Source organism: Priapulus caudatus, unplaced genomic scaffold (assembly GCF_000485595.1).
Source record: "Priapulus caudatus unplaced genomic scaffold, Priapulus_caudatus-5.0.1 Scaffold29, whole genome shotgun sequence".
NCBI lineage: Eukaryota > Metazoa > Priapulida > Priapulimorpha > Priapulimorphida > Priapulidae > Priapulus > Priapulus caudatus.
The window spans coordinates 384,165-406,308 of record NW_014577090.1 but is presented as its reverse complement, the minus strand read 5'-3'; the positions used below and the strand labels follow the sequence as shown (position 1 = coordinate 406,308).

The 22,144-nt window shown below is 41.5% G+C and overlaps 3 protein-coding genes across 6 annotated transcripts in view; 2 read left to right on the top strand and 1 right to left on the bottom strand.

Moving 5' to 3' along the window:
* Positions 1–70: 70 nt before the first annotated feature.
* LOC106815819 (vesicle-associated membrane protein 7-like) lies at positions 71–5,199 on the top strand. Of its 2 annotated transcripts, XM_014820334.1 has the most exons (8): positions 71–233; positions 1,583–1,745; positions 2,275–2,332; positions 2,560–2,697; positions 3,012–3,102; positions 3,557–3,624; positions 3,909–4,001; positions 4,264–5,199. In XM_014820334.1, exons 2-8 carry the CDS (start codon positions 1,600–1,602, stop codon positions 4,330–4,332), a joined length of 663 nt encoding a protein of 220 aa, XP_014675820.1. In that variant the 5' UTR covers positions 71–233; positions 1,583–1,599; the 3' UTR covers positions 4,333–5,199. The 2 variants fall into 2 exon arrangements, with proteins under 2 accessions (XP_014675820.1, XP_014675830.1); XM_014820344.1 differs by lacking the exon at positions 3,557–3,624.
* On the bottom strand, positions 5,191–18,729 carry LOC106815791 (25S rRNA (adenine(645)-N(1))-methyltransferase-like). 2 transcript variants are annotated; one of them, XM_014820301.1, is made up of 7 exons: positions 18,434–18,729; positions 7,798–8,672; positions 7,374–7,541; positions 6,882–7,008; positions 6,385–6,491; positions 5,828–5,924; positions 5,191–5,629 (listed from the first exon to the last, which is right to left on the bottom strand). In XM_014820301.1, the coding sequence occupies exons 1-7, from the start codon at positions 18,593–18,595 to the stop codon at positions 5,522–5,524; spliced, it is 1,644 nt and encodes a 547-aa protein (XP_014675787.1). In that variant the 5' UTR covers positions 18,596–18,729; the 3' UTR covers positions 5,191–5,521. The 2 variants fall into 2 exon arrangements, with proteins under 2 accessions (XP_014675787.1, XP_014675793.1); XM_014820307.1 differs by lacking the exon at positions 18,434–18,729 and adding an exon at positions 11,431–11,596.
* The window catches only part of LOC106815804 (integrin-linked protein kinase-like), a 27,871-nt gene continuing 17,416 nt past the window's right edge, over positions 11,690–22,144 (top strand). For both annotated transcript variants that reach the window (XR_001394795.1, XM_014820319.1), the window contains exons 1-2: positions 11,690–12,157; positions 21,167–21,332. Coding sequence is in view for 1 of the 2 variants with exons in the window: in XM_014820319.1 (XP_014675805.1) it covers positions 12,069–12,157; positions 21,167–21,332 (255 nt within the window). In the remaining variant the exon portion in view is untranslated. The remainder of the gene's footprint in view (positions 12,158–21,166; positions 21,333–22,144) is intronic.

Below are 22,144 nucleotides of genomic sequence, written 5' to 3'. Positions count from 1 at the left end.
TCGATTACTCGATGCTTCGAGGCCTCGATTACCCATCGAGTAAATAAGCCGAGAGGTGGGACCGGGTACCAGTCTAATAGCAGGAGTGAGTGTTCTGGCAAGTATGACAACAACCCGTTTACCTTATCTTATATTTTTCTAGAACACTACGATTAAAGTTAATAACATTAGCGGTGTACACAGTACAGTAGTCAAGAGAGTAAAGAAGAGAGAAGACACGGTAGACAAAGCAGGTATAAAGTATTAAGCAGTTTTGCAGGGAATTATGATGATTAGCAAATAGCAAGCCTTAGTTAGTCGTGACTGTTGCTTTTGTAGTCTTGTGACTGTGACTATTTGTGTGAGTACCTACACTACAGAGTAAAAAATATGTTTTGGTACACCGTCACCGACACCGTCACGAGCCATTGATGCCAAGTGACCAGAGCCGTCTCAGTACCAATCTTTGACTAAACTGAGCAGTTGTTGCGTTTGCTGCGCATCGGTTCTCACACGTTGTTTTAACTTGTACTAGTTGTACTTGTAGTTCAAGTTGTACTTTAATTAGTGAATAATGTCAGTAAATAAGGAAAACATTAAATCTTCTGCCCCTGACCCGTGACCAGACGTTCTGATGGATGGGTCAACTGCCTGTAAATCTTAGAATAGAAGTAGCTCTACCCGATATAATATCAGGGGTTAATAATGACAAATTTGTCATTATTAACCCCTGATAATATACAGTGTTTCCCCTGCATTGACATGAGCGAGGCAGCCTGCCTCGTTCAAATTCTCAGCCGCCACACAGAAATTTGTCCAAAACACCGCCTCGTTGACGAAACCTGACAATTTGAAAATGAGTCTCATACAAATGTGTTTAGAATAGCTTAGAATGTACCAAATTGCACAATTTTGTAAAAAAAAATTCGTGGGGGAGCATGCTTCCTGGCTCCCTAGCTTGGCCAGCACCTGCACTGCTCACTTTGCTAGGACCTCAAAATGCACAAACACATCATAAAAAACTTTTACCACCTCACAGACCTTTTTGACCAGGGAAACACTGATATATATCATATAATTTATATAGTGACTGTGTCCCTCCGGTATGCCATCAATGGTTCCACACTTGTTGCAGCTGCTTCAAGACTATGTTTAAATTGTAATATCAACTAAAGGAGAAGCCATGACGGTATAATCGATGTCTCATGTGGTCTTGAACCAAGCTCAACCTGTCCACCATTTACTTCAAAGGCTGTAAGTTCAAAACCTGTGCAGAGCAGTTAATTTTCTCTACATGTAAAAAACTGACTGCCAACATTGGGGGGGTGTGAATCTGCCGTGGCTTAGTTGGTCACGACCGTCAGGTCAAATAGTGTGCCCGCCTCCAGTATTGTGGACATAAAAGAACCACTGATGTCAAACACTAGAAGTGACCTCACTTATTATTCGGCATTAAAGTTTATTAGACTTAGTTACTCTAGGTCTAACTAGGCCTATCTTCTCACGTTATCCAGAAGGGGTTAGGTAACCGCTACAAACACGACGAGAGCTGATAGCCCAACCTAGGCATCTAGCTCAACCTGTACATTTTCTTCAATTGCAGAAGGATTGGCTGTAGCCATGCCGATTTTGTACTCCGTTGTCGCAAGAGGAGTGGCAGTGCTGGCAAAGTATGCCGGCTGTGCTGGAAACTTTGCGGAGGTCACAGAACAGATTCTAGCAAAGATACCACCGGAGAACGGCAAACTTACCTACTCGCATGCAAAGTACGTAATCGTATAGTGCATCTTTGCGCTACTTACTGTGGCAGGAAGTTTGACGCTTGACCTCAGGAACACGTGAAGTAGGAGGAAAGGGGGGTGCAAAGCCAGAGCAGCAGTATGGTGTGTGTGTGTGTGTGCGTGTGTGCTTGCGTGCATGTACTGTGGAGTGGGTATCTTAGCCAATATGGTTTAGATACTATATTTATTTTACTGTAAATTTTTTTGTAAAGTACTTTGTTCTAGATACAATTTAAGTTGACAATATAAAAAGTGAAGTCAAAATCAAATGCAAAATGTTTGTGTTCTTCTGATTCCTCTAACTTTTCTGAAAACGAATGAAAAACAAACCAGATTAATTATGTGTGATCAGATTGTAGTGACACTTAGAAATAGGTCATATTTAGAGATATAGACATGTGAAGTGATTTTTATTGAAAAGAGGCATGTATAGTGTCTGCACCCTCAAGTGTGATAAAGTCTGTATAGATGTAGCAAGCAAAACTTACTTGAACAGCTTCATTTTTTATTTCAGCTATCTGTTTCACTATGTGTGTGAAGACAGGATTATTTACATGTGCATCACAGATGATGTAAGTGTGAAAACGATATAATTGTACTCTCTCCAAATGAGTCTGCAGTCGAAAAGTTCCAGTATGTAGAATGTGTAAAAAATATTGTTCGTTGAGATAAGTTGACAGACTACTGATGTATCAATGTAGTGAATTCGTAATTTAAAAATATGTAGTGTTTATATTTGAAATGTATTATAGGCAACTTGAAATAAGAAGTGTCTTTAGCAAGTACTCCCTCATTATAGGTGTTTGAGAGATCACGAGCTTTCCTCTTCCTGCAAGAGATCAAGAGCAGGTTTCAGACAATGTTCGGCCCACGTGCACAGACTGCACTTCCATTCGCCTTCAACACGGAATTCTCCAAGGTTCTTGCAAGCCAGATGGTAAGTGTATCAGTGTGAAGATATCGTGGTTTGCTGCCATTTGCTGCGAACAGTGAACAACAATTTATTCATGATAATGGTGTATTCGTGCAGTCTCTTATCCTGGTAGCACCGAAGACATTGAAAGGTATTATGGAAGCATAACTTAATAATATCTTAAAGTTGATGTCTACTGTTTTTCACTTCGACATTGCAGTTGATTTAATTTTATGCATTATTCTAGAATAACCAATTGAAGGGCAATTCCTTATATGGCAATAGACCATGCATCTAATTGCTAAATGTTTCCATCCATTGTGACTTGTATTTTGCAGAAGTACTATTCAGATACCAGGGCAGTTGATCCTGTGTCTAGAGTGCAAACAGACCTAGATGAATTGAAGGGCATCATGGTTAAAAATATTGGTAAGTGTTACAAGTAGCATAATAAAATGAACATTTTAACTGTAAGCATTTCTGACTCTCCAGTGATGGGAAACTATGCAGCCAGCCATGTGGTGTTCCAAGAAGGCTGTTCTATGGTATAGAACACCAAGAGATTTTCTACGCTACTCTTTTTTAAACAGGTTGTGTACTGTTGTTTCCAGATGGATTTTTTATACTGTTGTACTTGTAGGAAGATTTCATGTACCGCTGTTTGCAAGTAGATGTCTTTCATTGTTGTGTATAGAGATGCCTTCCACTGCACTATCATTTTCCAATGTCACATGGTGTTGGAGATAGACAGTTAATTGCTCCTCATTATTGTTGCCAATGTCCTCTTCTGTTGTTGATAAACCCACTGCTTTCTGCTATCACTGTGCAATGCTTAAAAATGCTGATTTGATCATGTGAATGACACTTCTCTCTGCCTGTACAGACAATATTGCGGCGAGAGGTGAGAGGCTGGAATTATTGGTGGACAAAACAGAAAACCTAGAGGCTTCGGTAGGAACTTGGATTTTGTAAACCCGAGCTTATTATACGCATAACAATTAGACGTGCATTGCTTAGCATCAACATGCCCTTAAAAATCCTTGTTTACAGTAATCTTACCCATGGGTGGGTCGATGTGGGGACATGATACTTTTGTTAGACCATAAAAAATAATCATAATTATAAAAATAACATTAATTCAGTTGTCATGATTCTGTCAAAGTTGGGTTATGGAAAACATGAACTCATTAAAGGATGGCTAGCAGGTCAATTGATGTCTGTCTAATCTGTTTCAGTCGGTGACATTCAAAAAGACAAGCAGGAGTTTGGCTCACTCTATGTTCTTGAAAAATGCAAAGCTGACTATAATTATCGGCATTGTTATCATCGTAAGTATATTTCGATAATTGTTATCATGTGGTCAGCATATTTTACTATTGAACGACGTGTGTCCTGGTTTGCATGATTCCAAAAACCTTCGAGCTGACCTAATTCGATTCAATTTCCACTAATCAGGGTTTGTAAGACTTGTCAAGTTATGTAAAACTTCAGTCAACATTCATTATATTCATAAATTTCTTAGAACATTTATTTCTTTAGAGTTCTATATTACGATTAGTCGTTTTTTTGAGATCTCATGTTTACTTGCAGGTCATAATTTACTTTATTGTCTCTGCGGCATGTGGCGGCCTCGGGTGGCAAAAATGTGTTGGAAAGTGATTACCTATCGACTACATCCTTAATGGGACATCTGCATCTGAGTAGTCGACTTCCTTATTAATTACTAATGAAGTTCTTAGTCATATGTTATTTAAATTTAATGTATGCTCTAGTATTACCATTAACTTATGTATATAATTATATATGTGCACATTGGTTTATAGTGTCATCCAATAAGCCACGTAGGGTTAATTACACCACGGAATTACACACTTGAATATCCTTATTACTTCAATTTAGTAGTGGAGTAAATTAAACATCAGTCTTAATTTAGTTAAAATCGTTCCAAAATAGTTCCAAAACAAGGCATTCCACAAGTAAATTGGGAATAACCTCTATACATAATAGCAGGGGTTAATAATGACAAATTTGTCATTATTAACCCCTGATAATAGTTATTAAACGTGGTTTTTAAAATCTGTGGTGCAGACACTAGTAGCGAGTAGGTGAATGTAAAACCCTTAATGATATTTTGTTTTTTTGCGCATGACATGGTTGTACAGATTATTTCTCAAGTACAGAGTCGCGAATGTTTATAGAAAGCCAATATACTGTGAGTGTGAGAGAACACTGAAGTCGAGTGGTGACCGTTTAGAGTGACATGTCCTTGAACAGATGCGTGTGCGATCTGGATTGCGTCAATTCTGAAGCAATTTATTTTGTATAAAATTGTCAGCTGTGTACATTTTCTATGACTTATTTATATTGTACCAACACAGTGTATTCTTATTCGTTCAATGTAACATTGTAGTTGCAGTGATGGAAGACATTTAATTATTGCTATAAATGCGGCATATAAAATTAGGAGGATATGTAGTTAATAGCAAACATCGGAATAAATCATTTCAAATAGTTATCCTATGTAAACGAGTGGATTTTATTTTTCACTCTCGTTTGCTTGGAAATATGACAGCAGAGATGCATTTCTTTATACATCCGATAAACAGTACAGCATTTGTGTACATTTCAGTGCAACATCATTTATAATGTTGGATTCAGCATAGATTTAGGTCAATACAGATCTATATGTATCACAACATATAGTCCATTGATCCAAATATCAAGTTTGCTACACTGTCCCCTGATATATAAAACAGAGTGAAATATGTGTCACAGAGTCCCACATTTCAAATTGCAAACAAAATTGCAGAAATTAAAACCACACTCTTCATAGTATACACATCTTTTATCACCGTTTCTTATAAATACATGGCTTCAGAGAGAGACTGGGGCATTTTTTTGACTTTGCTTCTACTTTTTTGAATTCCATCATCACGAACATCTTGTTGATACTCACCTAGAAACATACACACACAAAATACAACTTAGTATGATCATTATGTTACTATGAGTTAGTACGTGATACAAAGTCATTATACATTAAGAAATAATGTAGCGTTCTATTTTGATGTAAAATCATTTGTTGCATTCATTAGTAAATGCCACTATAATATACACAGCCACATATAATTCTTCACTAATTTAATTATCTTACTTTAAACTTGAGTTTAAATCCCAGTTTCTTGACAGATGTGGTGAATGAATCGATGTCTTCAAATCTGCTTTCTACTTCAACTACTTTCAGAATACCTCTGCAAATGGAAATTTTTATAATTATAGGCCAAAATTAATCCAGCAATATCACAAGCAAAAATGCTCAGCGAATATTCTTTTGCAATTTTCAATTGTCACCTTGATTATTAACATTTTAAAAGATAACCAATAAAACTAGGTTTATGACATATCCGATTTTTGTATTTCTAATTTAATTACACATCTATGAGTTCTTTACGGTTACAGTATCTCATACTTTATAGTAAACCTAAGGGCCCATTTTCAGAAACATCGTAAAGTTACGGCTAATGTTAAGGCTATTTTTCTATGTGACAATAGGCCCCAGGTTGATAAAATCCCCAATAAATCTCACTAGGGTCACATTTTCTGCTGTTAGATTCAAACAATATCCATAACACGAGACTAAATAGTAGCTAGCTGGATATCTGTATTGATAAAGATTTGTTATGTCCCGTAGTAAGCATCAGCAGTACTCACCTAACCATTAGGACCCTCCAAGCCTCATTAATGTAGTCAGCAAGATTCGAGCCCATGAGGGAGAGGCAGAAGATTGCGATGTCAACGCTGCCATCTTGCAGTGGGACCTTTACACAAAATTGTGGGTAACATGATTAAAAACCTTGCTCAAGATAAAAATCTTAAAATTGTGATAAAATATATAACCCATACTTTCGGTGCTGAGCTTGGATCAACTCTTTGAACTTTTCATGACATTCAATATTCATGACATTTTACACATTTTATCAGGAGTGTATCAATTGTATCAATGTATTGATACACTCCTGATTTTATGGCAATATAGCTGGATAGCTGTAATAACTGGCAGTACTACAATCTACCAACACAGATTGCAAGATACAATGTAAACCTTACACTCAAAAGAGAGTAATAAACCACTACAAAATTTATTAAAACAAGCAAGTGGTGCATTGAGTTCTAAAATCATAATTCTTTCAAATAAATCATAACCTTACCTTGGACATGTCACAGGCTGTTACATGATCATTGAGGGCCACAAGGTCAAAAGAGTGCACAGTGTTGGGAACAGAGCGAGCTAATTTCGCATCGCCACATCCAAAGTCAGCTATAACCTTTGATGGCCTGTAGTATATATGGATAATAGTATGAAAAAAATATGGTCACACATCATGACATCACGTTTACCCATTCACATGCAGAGGTAATTTCATGACAAGGTATCTATTGTCGGCTGCTCTACTCTTGTCTCTGGCAGAAAGAATTTCATATAATTGTAGAACTACTGTTAGGTATCTGTGACCTATCCTGTGTCAAGGCCTCTGACCCTTTAGACGATGGCTGCAGTGAGATACCTATTTGCTCCTTAGACAGAAGGCAGTGCCACAATGTTTTACACATTTGATCACTGTATATAATATAATGCACCAGTCTCGACCAATCACGACCACGTGATAGCAGCAGCAGCAGCAGATAAATAGATTGCTTACTTTTTCTTTACATCTTCGATAATCCTGTCAAGTGGGTTTTCTGGCCAGTGTGAAACCTGTCCAGAGAATCCCTGATGGTAAATCATAAAAGCTTCGGGATCTTCGCGGAACATGGCTACAGCATCGTGGCTTGGCATCGTGTACAGCTGTTCATTGATGTAACGAAATCTATAGCAAAAGAAACACAAAAATATAATCGGTACAGAATAGAAATATAGTAACAGGAATAACGTAAGACCTAGTATTGCCGTACTCCTGATGCGACGAACATGCACAGCGTTCGCATTTATTAAGAGTCAACTAAACTCATGAGACAGCATTCGGCAAGGAAACACGCGAGTCGTGCCTACAACCACTTTGACCAACACTGTAAATCATTACTCATGCTGATGAATAAAACTTCACTGCTATTCAACTTTTATACCTTGCCGAATTTAGCCGGTTAACCATTTTTTCACGCAGTACTTCTGACTTGCTCTTCTGTGAGTCTGGTACGCAAACATTTGAAGTCGAACGTGAACCTTTGATAGATTCCCGTTTTTCCTGTGATTTGTTCTGGTCAGATTTCAGCTTAACTGCGGCTGTGCTAGATTTGGTTTCAGACTTTGATGTGGACTTGTCATCAATCGATTTTTTCTTCAGTTTCTTTTTGCACTGTGGCAAATCTGCAGTTCCACTCCTCGCTTTTGCTACTGACTTTTCTGGCCTGAACCGCTTCCTCGTTCTAACCCTCTTCTTATTTAACACGAGTGGGTCATGAACGGGATGTTCAATTGTTGCAGGATGATCACCTTCAGCGGTGGTGGTCTTTGTGAGGAGCTTCGCACACTTCTCAGATACTACGACAGGATTTGGCTCGCTAAGACTGGGCCTTTTTCTTTTTGCAGTTTTAGAAGGACCGGGTTGACTTCGACTATGGTCGATTAAGTCTGCATATTTGTTTCTTTTGTTTGGGGTTTTATTTGGCATCAACCCACCTTCCGCTTTCTTAGTTTCTGGCATATCTGGTTTTGGCATCTGCTTAGAGAGCTTCTTCATTTTAAGGCGCTTCGTAATGGAAGAAGCTGGTATTAAATCTGTATTTATTTGAAGAGGATGTGGTGCTGAGCTAGAGGAAACCAGCACATCATTTGCTGCCGCAGTTTTCCTCTCCTTAGCTCTAGCTTTCCGTATCTTCATCTTCTCGCGTTTCTTTGCAGCAGCCTCTTCTGAAATATCCGTGCTTGCAGGCTTCTTCTTTTTCTTCCTCTTGCTCCTCGTTCTGCTAGTTGCTACCACAGTGGCTTTAAGATCATCCTTCTGGAAAAGTAACAGGGAAGAACATAAACTACATTGCAGAATAAAATGGTATCAACAATGTTCAAATAAATGTAATATATCAATACAATGTTAATACCAGTTATGATACTGGCTCGCAGATCATTAGATGATACAATAATGTATATCTTCTTCACAGGTGCATGACATGATTCTATACGGCTATACCTCACTGTTGCGTAGTGCACAAAATTAATCACTATGGTAAATCTATGATTTGTGATACAAGACGTAAATTCAAAATTAGACGGTATTGTTGTTAACATAAATGCCAATCACACTAAACATTGTCAATGCAGGGCGCGAAATTAACGGGAGTCCGAAGTAAAATACTCCTTGCTTTACTGTCGGCCTCCCTGATTTGACACATGCAGAAGTCCGTGTGACTCCCAAAAAATTCTGCCATACTAACTAGTTCGTTCCAGAGCACGGACTCACGGAATTACCATATTTTTTTAGCTAATGTCCAAAGAAAATATGGCAGACATGCAACCGCATGAATCTTCAAAATAAGCACATGTATGCATTATTGTTAATATCTTTAATTTTGAACTTCAGACTGCAGACTCCGTCATTTTGTTGCGGACTCCCTCTTTTGGAGGGTAGAGAGTCCATTAATTGGACTCCCGTGTTCAAAAGTTAATTTCTACACCTGTCAAGGACTACATTATCTCATCTAATATATCCTATGAAAATGCAAATTGCATAACATTTAAAGTGCATTTAATTTGCAGTTCAGAATAGTATCGTTTGGCAATTTAATAAGCCTACATTCTACACAGTGGTTTGTGTATTTCTGCCAGTTTACACACAGGCACTTGAAGCATTTCAATAAAATATAATGCTAAATAAATACGAAATCTATTTACTACCAATGTTTCTATACTCTCTTTCACCTATTATTGCCGACAATTTCCTGTAAATGCCGTCCAAATGCTCATCTACAACAAATACTGGCTGCTGCCAAGCGCCATTGCTGCCGCTGCACACTGACACTTAAATATATAGCAGACAGGAAAGCGTGCTGCCAAAATTCACTCGACACTCGCTTGATTTCACACGAATACAACACAAATATTCAACCATTCTACTCCATCTTTGTTTCTATTTCAAGAACAGTGTTTAATTGTTATAAAAACATACTGTCTGTGTTCGTAACCGAGCTGTGTCACGCAAAATCACACAAAGACTGACGAAATTCTCGCGTTCGCTCCTGTTGCACAGTTTATGTAAATGTCTGTCAGAATCAGGAAACACCCACCGGCGCTCTTCGTGACCTCATTCTTGCGCCGCAACGCTGCAACGTTTTTGGATCTATGTTTGCAATGCTCCACTGGCGAGGCTCGTACGGGAGTTGGAAAGCAGCGTGGTAGTTTCCCAAAATGCAGTGTGCCGCCTATAGCCCTTAGACTGGTACTCGCTCCCACCTCTCGGCTTAGTTACTCGATGGGTCCCCCCCCCCCGATGGGTCCCATCGAGTAATCGAGGTGGGAGTGAGTACCAGTCTACTATAGCCCTGTACTTGCAGCCATTTACATGAACTGCACAACAGGAGAGAATGCAAGAATTTCGTCAGTCTTTGTGTGATTTCGTGTGACACAGCTCGGTTACGAACACAGACAGTATGTTTTTATAACAAGTAAACACAGTTCTTGAAATAGAAACAAAGATGGAGTAGAACGGTTGAATATTTGTGTTGTATTCGCGTGAAATCAAGCGAGCGTCGAGCGAATTTCGGCAGCATGCTTTCCTACCTGCTATATATTTAAGTGTCAGTGTGCAGCGGCAGCAATGGCGCTTGGGCGGCAGCCAGTGTTTGTTGTAGATGAGCATTTGGACGGCATTTACAGGAAATTGTTGGCAATAATAGGTGAAAGAGAGTATAGAAACATTAAGACTGGTGGTAAATAGATTTCGTATTTGTTAAGCATTATATTTTATTGAAACGCTCCAAGTGCCTGTGGCTGTGAGTTTACACACACTTGCAGACTAGATACAATAATGTAACTCAAACCCAGGATAGGGTTACAACGCGTCGCTATGGTTTTCTGTGGAGGAAATTCAGAGAACCCCTGAGTGAATCACTCGGGGCGGTTTGCTGGTGCGTTTTCAGAGACTAGAACTTCCAAACTAGGTTTATTCTTAACACGAACCTTTCTCCGCTATCTTGGAACTTACTATGTATCATAATACTTTGTATTAAACTAATATAACCTGTTACAAAAATTTGAAGTGACGAACGGCGGATATTTCAAGCGCCATTTCTGTTGACCTGTGACGTACGCATTCCCAATGCGCATATAGCAATCGGCAAACGCAGCGCCCTCCGATTGGTCGGTGAATCCGCTCTTCAAACCGAAGTACGTCACAGGTCAACAGAAATGGCGCTCAGTATATTCGCCGCTCGTCACTTCGAATTTTTGTAACAGGTTATATTAGTTTAATACAGAGTATTGTGATACATAGACTCATAGTATTGCTACTATTAGTAAGTTCCAAGATAGCGGAGAAAGGTTCGTGTTGAGAATAAATCCAGTTAGGAAGTTCTAGTCTCTGAAAACGCACCAACAAACCACCCTGAGTGATTCACTCAAGGGTTCCCTGAATTTCCTCTACAGAAAACCATAGCGACGCGTTGTAACCCTATCCTGGGTTTGGGTTACATTATTGAATATTATTGTATCTAACTTGCAGACATGTGTCCGAGATATGCCCGTGCCATTGCCAACAACTAACAGACCTGCGTAAACAAATTCTTTTGGAGGTTTTTAGTAACCGCGTCACCACCTTCCCAGTCACCCTGTTCAAACATTTGTAGACTTTAAGATATACAGAAAACGAGTTTTAAGAATAAACGCGTGAAGTTAGTGACCGTGCTTCAACGTGGGCGCTGCCATGTTGTTGATACGGCAGCGCCAAGCGCGAGAAGGGTTTGCATCCGCTAATAGAAAATCAGTTGTATGTACCGCGTGACCCTACGTGCTCCAATTAGAGAATAGAGACGGGTATCGCATTTTAGGTTTGGTGGTGTCGGTGTTGTAGTGTTAGTGTTATTGTATGTTTATTGCTACAATAATTTGTACTTAAGGTACAGATTAAGCATCGGAAATGTATTAGTGTTGTGATTTACATGTTACTCAAAGCGGATCGTCTAGGCACAGTGCTGTAACTTGGGCAGATGAAAGACCTTTGAATACTGGCTCATTTATCGTAATGCAAGTCGTGTGTAACCTAGTCAAGCCGCATGCGACCAGGAGCCGCGAGCGATGATAGTGGTTGTGATGTTCACGAAAGAGTTGTGTATTTTACAAGATTAAATATTGCGTGTACATTTTATGTGATCACAAATCTACTGACTTGAGAGCGAGAGAGCGAACGATGGAAGATATTTTTTCACTTTGCCGAGAAGGCAACGCGTTTCATGTGCGTGTTTGGTTAGACAACCCGGAAAACGACCTGAATCAAGGGTAAGTTTGGACGATGTGTGTTGCACTTACTCAACAGAACCCAATATTTTAAATACGCAACTAACACCATAGATTACCTGTTAATATTAGGGTAAGCTTAGATTAGATTAGGTACTGATAATTTGTATACCTTACTGATAACCATTCAGCAGTACCGTAGTTTAGATTCTAGCTAAGAATGTACGTGTTATATAACTTCACTGTGTGTACATTAATAAATGTCATTATTTGTTATCAAGTAAAAAAAAAAATTTTCAAGTTCAAGTTCAAGTAAAATTTATTTTCATCGGTATATCATGAACATTGTAACATAAGCTAAGAGCTTTTGCACCGATATCAAACAAGAATAAAAGATATTGATTAAACATAATAAAAACTGCGTAACTGCAACTAGTATCATCTAGTATCAGTAATACTAATACTGGTAATAGTATTAATATTGGCCCAAGGATCCTAAAGTGGGTGTACTCAAATTACATGGGCAATATATCATTATATGTGTGAGAGTAACCTTGTGAGTGTCATATATTGATAGTACTGCTCCAGAAAACATCTAGTTTCACGGAGTACTCCATGTAGGCCTACCGCAAATCGGTGTCTCGATAGCGTGTGTCTGCTGTGTATATTTGTGTTTAACACAATTCTGTAATGATTATTTACTCTTCAAACTGTACATGAATGCAGTGTGCAGATCCAAGCCCTCCTATTTGTGCAAGTCGTGCTGTATGGCTAGCTAGCAGTGATCATGGGTGGGGTGGGACCGTGGGGTGTTACTTTTAGCCTGAGGGGTGGGGAAGGGCAGTGTAAGCCACAATACATTTTACATTGTATATTAGCACACATGTAGGCCACATGCCAACTGCGATTGGTTTTTCACTTGACAGATGCAGTTGCTGCCATGCAGTGTATAGTAAGTAAGTAGTGTACAGCCAGAGACCGCCTTAGTTGCACTAGATGTGGCCCACAGCAAGGCCTGTGCTGTACTTCGATGATTTTCGCAAGCTGCAAGTAATCATGAACCTGTCGAATTTAGGAACGGTCCACATGGCTGCCACAAGCAGCTGCAGTCCCTTGTAGCGGGCAATCCAAATCTTACCCATGCAGCGCGTGGATGCAAACTCCCACTTTCTGCACCTATTGGCGATTTATGGATGACCGGTGGTAAATTCTGATCAAATAAACAAATATACAACAAGTACCTGGCTATGTGCTTGGGCGAGGCGATGCGAACGTATGTAAACAAATTGGTAAATAAATCCTAGAATGAGTTGATTTTCTGAATCCTAAATACATGTTCTAGGACGAAAATAAAATTTTGAACTGAACAGATCTAATTCCTATCACCTGGTTCACCTGTATATGTGCTGTTTCAATACAAGACATGCAGTATGTTATATACATGTGTTGAGATTCTGATTTCATAGAGGATTTGTCCTCGGACCTGCTGCTTTCTACAGCAGTATTTTGGGATATTTTGCAGTTAATTGCGATCGATCAATATTGCTGCGTGACAATGAGGATACACACATATCTATCTTTCTGGAAGCTCACATCGTGTGGGAGAAGAGTAGGGGGAAGGAGAGCTCACTAGCTTTATCAAATAATGCAGGAATTGTTGAGGAAAACAAAGTCCATAAAATTGCCATTGGGGTTGTATTTATGAACACAGCATTGGTGGAGGTTTGACATGTACTAGCTACATCGTAGGGCAGGGGTTCTTAACCTGTGGTCCAACTTCCAAGGGGTCCGTGGATGGGCTTCAGGGGGTCCGTGAACCATACGCATAAAAATTTTGTGTTTATGTGCTTCTGTGCATTTTTCTGTGGAGGGGTCCTAGCTTTGACCAGATTCTCAAAGGGGTCCATGACTCAAAAAAGGTTAAGAACCACTGTCGTAGGGTGTTTATTGGAAGATAAATTTATATTAATAATAATAATTACGCGATAGATAATTGGAAGATACAGCGTTGGGGGGGGGGGTTGCGGTACAAGCTATAGAGTACCGAAGTGTGACGTCAGCGTTTGGCAAGACAACGCACGCGGGCTGGTGTCTACACAAGCCACTGGCCACAAGCCACACGCCCGTTAATTGCCGTGAAAACTGTTGGTGCGTACGTAAACCGCAGTGTTGTGCCGCTGCAGACAGCGGTAAACATCAGGTAGCAAGTCGATCTTAACAGATATTTCATGAATTAAAAAAAAATAAATTTGTTGTTAATTTTTTTTTTTTCGTTGATGTTTCACGGTTCCATCCTTTGGATCTATAAAAAACTGCAATAATTGACGTCTCAGAATGAATGGTATACAATGGGCTAAAACACGACACGCGCGAGCAGTTAATTTACCAGGCATATGATTGTGTAGAACAGCAGGCTCGTTGATCATGCCACCGCCTGACGTACATCACTTCAGCTTAAGAAACCATTGCGAGGTTCTAGAGTAGGACTAACCTGTATTATACAGGCGGTATGTTCGCGCTTCACTACACTATCTATCACGCCTGTACGACGAGGCCTCAACCCTGGGTTTCGGCGAGCCTCGTTATCGATCAGGCAACTTGAATAACTGGAGAAATGACGTCGGCAAAAGCCTGACTCGCTGGGCTTTGATTGGGCCCGTTACAGCTCTCTGATTGGGCAATCATTTCTTGTTTCGCGATAGCGGTCTGACGAAGCAGGGGCTCAGGCCGGTGAAGGTGTAGTGAAGCGGACCGGACATCCGCCTGTATCATACAGGTTTAGAGTAGGACAGTTCAGCAGTAGAGAGGTTTGGCATGCTACTTGATCGATGGGGGCGCTTATAAGGAAGCTGGTATTGGTGAAGCGTTTTGCAATCCTAGCTGGATTGTTAGAGGGTTGTAAAAAAGCGGCCAGCATTGGAGGACGTAATTTTGTATACTCACTACATGATGAATGAAGGTGGCGATGTTGAGACGAATGTGCCGACTGATGCGATTAATGGCAGCGAAACAGTTAATGGCACACTTCGAATGAAAGCAATTACGCATTGCCTACCTCGATTGACTAAAATTAAATGATGCCAGAAACCTGTAGCCAATTATAAATTGAGTAATAATTGGCGTAATGTGAGTAGGAGTGGCCATGCTGTAATCCACTGCAGTAGGTACCCATCAAGTTAGTCTAAGTTGTAACATGGGTGGTAAAAGAAATTTTTTTATATTTATTTCTTGCACTAAAAATGCACAGAGCTGATGTACGTACTAAAAAATTGTCGGCGATAAAACTAGTTTGGACGAATTTCGCTATGTTCTGTGGTATACGAGAAGTAGCGGCTGAGCGCGAGAAGAGAGGATGGAGTGAAGAGAGAGAGAGAGAGAGAGAGAGAGAGAGAGAGCGAGAGAGAAGAGAGAGAGACGAGGAGAGAGAGAGAGAGAGAGAGAGAAGATATATCACGAAGAGAGAGATGGAGAGAGAGAGAGAGAGAGAGAGAGAGGAGAGAGAGAGAGAGAGAGAGAGAGAGAGAGAGAGAGAGAGAGAGAGAGCGCGCGCGCGCGCGAGCGTGTGTGTAGTGAGAGGGTGCCGGGATAAGTAGTTGCGTGTGGGGTAATGAGGGTGGCTGTGTCATCTGTTACTCGTACTCAGTGGTGGCCCCCTCCCCCGCCAAGCGCACCAGCAGTGCTTGTTTGCTGACAGCTTACCAGGGAGAGGAAGCCTGCTGCAGCAGGGCGCTAAGATGCCAGACCTTCCCAAGCTGTCGGCAGCGGCGGCGTGGTGCGCTCGCTGTACGCGAACATGATGGAGGATGGATGGATGGGCCAGCTGCCGTAGTAGCAGTACCACTGATGCTGCGCGAGCAACATGGCAAACTAATATTTCAGACCTCAGGGATATGTATATATAATATGTATGCTGTTGGCAATGCGCACATCAATGTTGTTAATATTATTGTTATTAATAATATTGTTCAGGGGTAGAAATTAACTTTTGAACACGGGAGTCTAACGGACTCCCTACCCTCAAAAAGAGGGAGTCCGCAGCAAAATGAGGGAGTCCGGAGTCTGCGGTTCAAAATAAAAGATATCAACAATTTAACGCATACATGTGTTTTTTTTAAAGATTTATGCAGTTGCACGTCTCCCAAATTTTCTTTGGACATTAGCTGAAAAAATACGATAATTCCGCGAGGCCGTTCTCCTGAACGAACTAGTTAGTATGGAAAAATTTTTAGGGAGTCACACGGACTCCTGCATATATATCAGGAGTAGATCCTGATATATATATATATATGTCAAATCAGGGAGCCCGACAGTAAATCGGGGAGTATTTCATTTGACTCCGGACTCCCGTTAATTTTGCACCCTGTTGCGAGACAGGGTCATAGTACATCACTGTCGCAAAAATGCTCATGACTGTCGATGTTACCATAGTACTCTGCTTAGCTCTAGTACTATAGCCCGCGGATAGCTGCGGCAGCTATCCGCGGGCTATAGTACTAGAGCTATACTCTGCTATACTTCTTCGTTGTTGTCTACAGGGTTAGAAACGTCTGGAGTCTAATAATATGCTTCCTGTTTTACCTGTTTAGACTCCCTGATTTGTCATCAGCCGAAGACCGTGTGAATTAACCTGTTATAAATAGCCAGAAACCTTAAAAACACATATATAACTATAACTTATAACTTTATTTTACAACTTATAACAGGATAAGTAGTGATGTCCCGATGATCGATTATAATCGAAAATCGATCGATTATAGTCTCAAATTCGATAATCGATTATGAAAACAAATAATCGATTATCAAAAATACCAAAAAAAAACAAAAAAACGCAAACATGGACATGTATTGGTAGCGAAGTCTAAGTGCATCAGTGTGTAGTCCAGAGGACACCTTCATGAATCACTGTTAACATAGGTCCTGTCTGATTGCAGAGCGGTACTAGTGTACTTATAGACATGGACAAATTGGACAGTGTCTTTGTTTTGGTTTGACACTGTCCCACAGATGTTATCCGTAGATGAGATTCTACTCTCCGTATTGTTTGTTACATTGTGTTGGAGAGGATATTCCATTGGCAGGACATTAACTCGGCTACACAGCCTACAATATTAGAACACAAACAACTAACTTACTATAATAAAGAACAAGTCTTGATCATGTTTGTTTAAAACTTTTAATGTTTTAATAAAGGCATTTAAACCATTTCTTTTTAAATTGATTAAATACTGAATATTAATATAGGAACAGACATTGATATACATACAGCAACCTTCACAGAGTTAATACATGATCATAAAACATGATAATATTGGATGCTATGTATAATTGTATATACAAAGTAAGATTAAATTAAATCTATGCTATTATTAACCGATTATCCGATTATAATCGATTATCGATCGGTTAAGGGAAACCGATAATCGATTATGAAATTCAAGCCGATTCCTATCACTAAGGATAAGTACTGGTCTTTACTGCTTTTAAATGATATTCTGCTGCTGATCTTCTCATCTTCAATTGATGTCATTCGGGCGGTTACTGCGACTTGTGTCGTGGTGTGGTGCGGACTCCGTTATTTTGTTCCGGGCTTCCTCTTTTTGTACTACTGGACTCCCTCTATTAAACCTTATTTTCTTTCCCCGTGACTGCGTTTAACTCTTGACGATCTCCCTTTGACTGCTACATGTAACTGTACAGCGCTAACATATGCCAGGCTAAAAACAGCAGAAAATAGCGTGCACGCATAATATCAGGAGTAGATAATAGAAGATCTTCTATTATTTACTCCTGATAATATGTACATGCACACATACACACGTCAAGTTCGTGTGCGACTTGCCGAATCTCTAGCGCAGAACAAGTAGGCGTAATGATAGCTCTAGTACTATAGCCCGCGTTCAGTAACTGCGGCAGTTACTGAACGCGGGCTATAGTACTAGAGCTAGCGTAATGAAAAGTACGTGTAATTGATTACATTGCATGCGTATTAGGTCAAGAATGACGAACGAAGAAACAGATAGTTGTGCGTAATGATTACTCCCCCCACCCCGCTCATATCATGAATACTGGGTTCGTAGGGGAAACGTCACCATACTGCCCGTCGCCTGCATTAACCCAGCATCATGTGTCGCTGCGAAAATGTAGGTCAAGTGGCTCTTGACGTATCGACTGCTTATACACGGCAACAAAGCTCTCTGGGATCAACTCGAGTAGCCTACCATCTGCCCCCTAGAAATCTCTAGCAAAATGGATTAATTTGCGTTTGGCCACGGTACAGAACTAACTGTGAGTCATGCGACCATATCATAGAGTGCTTACCTTTTCGTTATTTGGAGCAGGGTCGTTCCACCGGGTGCAGATTTTTTGGTCGTGCACGAAAGCACGTAGTGCAGTAGTCTCTAACCTGCATCTGTTCTGGCAGTCATTACTAATACTAAGCACTTTTTGACCTGTGTATTTGGTAAGCGTACTTGGGTACATGCGTGCTTGCGTATATTTGGCTGCTGTGTCAGCTAAAAACACTCACTATTGTAAATCGTACTCTAAGAATCAATGTTGCCATTTAATAAAAATATCAAATTCTTCGCCTCTAATGCAGATTTTGTCGAATGATTCGCTCGTTTAATGTAAAATCGTGTGTACAGAGATGTAGAGGAAGAGGGACTGGTGTAGGAGACATCCTGTACCCTGTGTATAGTGACGGATCACTACTGTACATAGTTTACGGAAAATAGGAAGCGAGGGCGTAGAGTACACAGGGTAAGCGCGCTTCCTCTTAGACACCTACGCGTAATCACCCGCCTCCCTAAGTTTCCTTCGTACATTTATTACGCATTTGCCGCCATTGGATTCACGAGGCGAGCAGTGTATTGGTCAAGAACGGAGCACTCGTAACTTAGCGGTCACCGCGAGATGACCTGAATTAACCTGAAGGTGGCTTCAGCTCTGCGGTGTCGGAATCTGCATTCGGATACTATCGATACTTGATACTATCGTAGTGCGCGTATCGTGAGAGGCGAACGGCTGGTCAGATAGAACGTAGCAAGATCGACCGCGCGCGCGCGGCTGCGACGTTCGCATTGCCTTCCATCGCACGAGACGACCGGTCGCCTGCGGCTGGAGCGGCATGAGTGAATTCACTGAGACGGTCCTCCGGGAGCTATCCCGGGTGTCTGCCTCTGAGGGCATTGGCGAGGAGGAGGGAGAGGAGGAACGCGAACAGGAGGAGGACGATGATGATGATGAGGAGGAGGGGGTTTTGGTGGGCGTCGCCCGTTCCGTGGACGCAGAGGCAAGCAATCGCTGGAATCCATATTCATTTGAATTTAGTTGAAATCAGCGGCAAAATCTGTCGAGATCAATATGACGAGACGAATCTGGTCTTGATCAATTGAAGTTTAATGACGCGTGGTTGCTATTGCGTTTGATATATATATATACATATTATATATATGTATATGACACAGGCAGGGAGGGGGTGTTTTGGGGGGTGTAGCAGCAGACTTGTGTGTGATTGATGGTGAAGTACGGTCGGCAGAGGCAGTGCGTGACCCCCCGGGGAGCGATTGCATTCAAGTCCAACTGATTAACATTTCGAAAATGAGTTATTCTTTGTGGGCACTGTTGCGTGAATGAATGTAAATTAAATTAAAAAGCACATATCTTATTGATTTTTGTAGCATGCCCGCGTGCATTCGGGTGGTGGTTAAATGCTATTGTATTAATTTGCGTGTAGGATTTGTGGTAGCGGTAATTGAATTTGCTTTGAATGATTACTGATAATTTATTATCATTTGGGGATACTCCTATATAGAATATCATCCGAAGTAAGCAATAGTTACAGTTACGATTACCATTTTATGATATGTTAGAGCAACATAGCCTAAACTCATTGATTAATCGCGTTCGTGCATTTTCGAAAAGTAGGAGCAGGGCAGGAAGGCTAGTGTTGAGTCGTTGTCCAGTATTGGCGACAACCTGGAACGCGATGGTGCGACCTGGCAAAAGCGGCGTGCATACATGCGCTACAACTCCTGGAAGGGAATGAGTGACCAGGAATACAAGGATCTTACCTACGAACGACTGAACGTTGGGTATAAGCTGGTTGATATTTCTACGTACGAGAACACAGGGCCTGCTTTACGATTAGATAGGGCTGAGAAGCAATGATAAATCTGACCCCGGCTGGTGTCTAAAGTGGTGCTGTGCCCCATCAAGTACACTAGAGCCTTTTCTGGGTACTCTTTCATTTCGTATCTTTTAAAAAAATGAACTTGTAGTTGCCAAACGATGGCAAGTTAATGTTATCGCTGTGGAGAAGTGGCTTCAATGTCTTAGTGCCTGTCTTCATACATAGATATAATTTTATGAATACCTAACATCTCAGCAATATTCATCTGTGGTATTCCCTCCATTGTCCATGACTGTTGAACTCTGCGTTGCGAAAGCAATTAAATTATCCAAGACATTAAAACAACAATATATGTATATTATCAAGAGCGTATACAGAAGGGTTACTTTATACGCTCTTGATAATATTATTATATATGTACCACATAATGTCTAACAAGAACAATTAAATATAATAAAGATGGGTTTTTACAACATTAGTTTATCTGTTTTGGTGACAATAAGTAAGGTGTTTAAAACGTGTATAAAGGCAATATAATGTGGTCAAACATCACCATGCCTTTTTCATGACAATTTCAAACTTTTCAACATTTTCAGGGCTTTATTTCTGAGTGTGTGATTTTCAGAGCTTAACTCTTAATTATGTGTGATCTACAGGGCTTCAGTTTTAACTGCGTGATTTTCAGAGACCACCACAACTTTATTCACGACTGATTGATTTTCAGTCATCACTATGTTTTCAGTCATGAGTTTGCGTTATTTTCAGAGCTTCATTCCAGACTTTCTGTGACTTTCAGACCTTTATTCCAGACTTTCTGTGACTTTCAGACCGTTGTTCCAGACTTTGTCTGACGTCCAGACCTTCGTTTCAGACATTGTGTGACTCTCAGACCTTTATTCATGACTTTGTGTGACTTTCAGAGACCACCATGGCTTCAGTCCGCTGCACTGGGCGTCGAGGGAGGGACGCACGAACATCGTCGACATGCTCATCCTGCGCGGCGCTCGCATCAACGCGACGAACATGGGAGACGACACAGCACTGCATCTCGCCTCCAGCCACGGTCACAGAGAGATCATGCTCATGGTACGTCACCATCGCCCCCCCTCTCGTCACCCCCCCGTCCCCCTCCTCCACTACAGCACCCTCCTCTACTGCCCTCTCTTCTACAGCCCCCTCCACTTCCCTCCTCTACCATCCCTCGTCTACCACCCCCTCTCATCACCACCGTTCCCAGCACCTCCACTACTGCACCCACCACTACCGTCCCCTCCACTACCGTCCTCTCCTCTACCGCCCCCTCTCATCACCAGCGTTTCCAGCCCCTCCACTACCAGCCCCACCACTACCGTCTCCTCCACTACCGCCCTCTCCTCTACTGCCCGCTCTCATCACCACCGTTCCCAGCCCCTCCACTACCGTCCCCCTCCTCTACCACCCCCTCCTCTACCACCCCATCCACTTCCCTTCTCTACCACCCCTCGTCTACCACCCCCTCTCATCACCACCGTTCCCAGCCCCTCCTCTACCGCCCCCTCCTCTACCGCCCCATCCACTTCCCTCCACTACCGCCCCCTCCTCTACCACCCCTTCCTCTACCGCCCCCTCCACGTCCCTCCTCTACCACCCCTCCTCTACTCTCCCCCTCCTCTACCGCCCCCTCTCATCACCACCGTTCCCAGCCCCTCCACTACTGCACCCTCCTCTACCGCCCCCTCCACGTCCCTCCTCTACCACCCCCTCTCTACTCTCCCCCTCCTCTACCGCCCCCTCTCATCACCACCGTTCCCAGCCCCTCCACTACTGCACCCACCACTACCGTCCCCTCCACTACCGTCCTCTCCTCTACCGCCCCCTCTCATCACCACCGTTCCCAGCCCCTCCACTACTGCACCCTC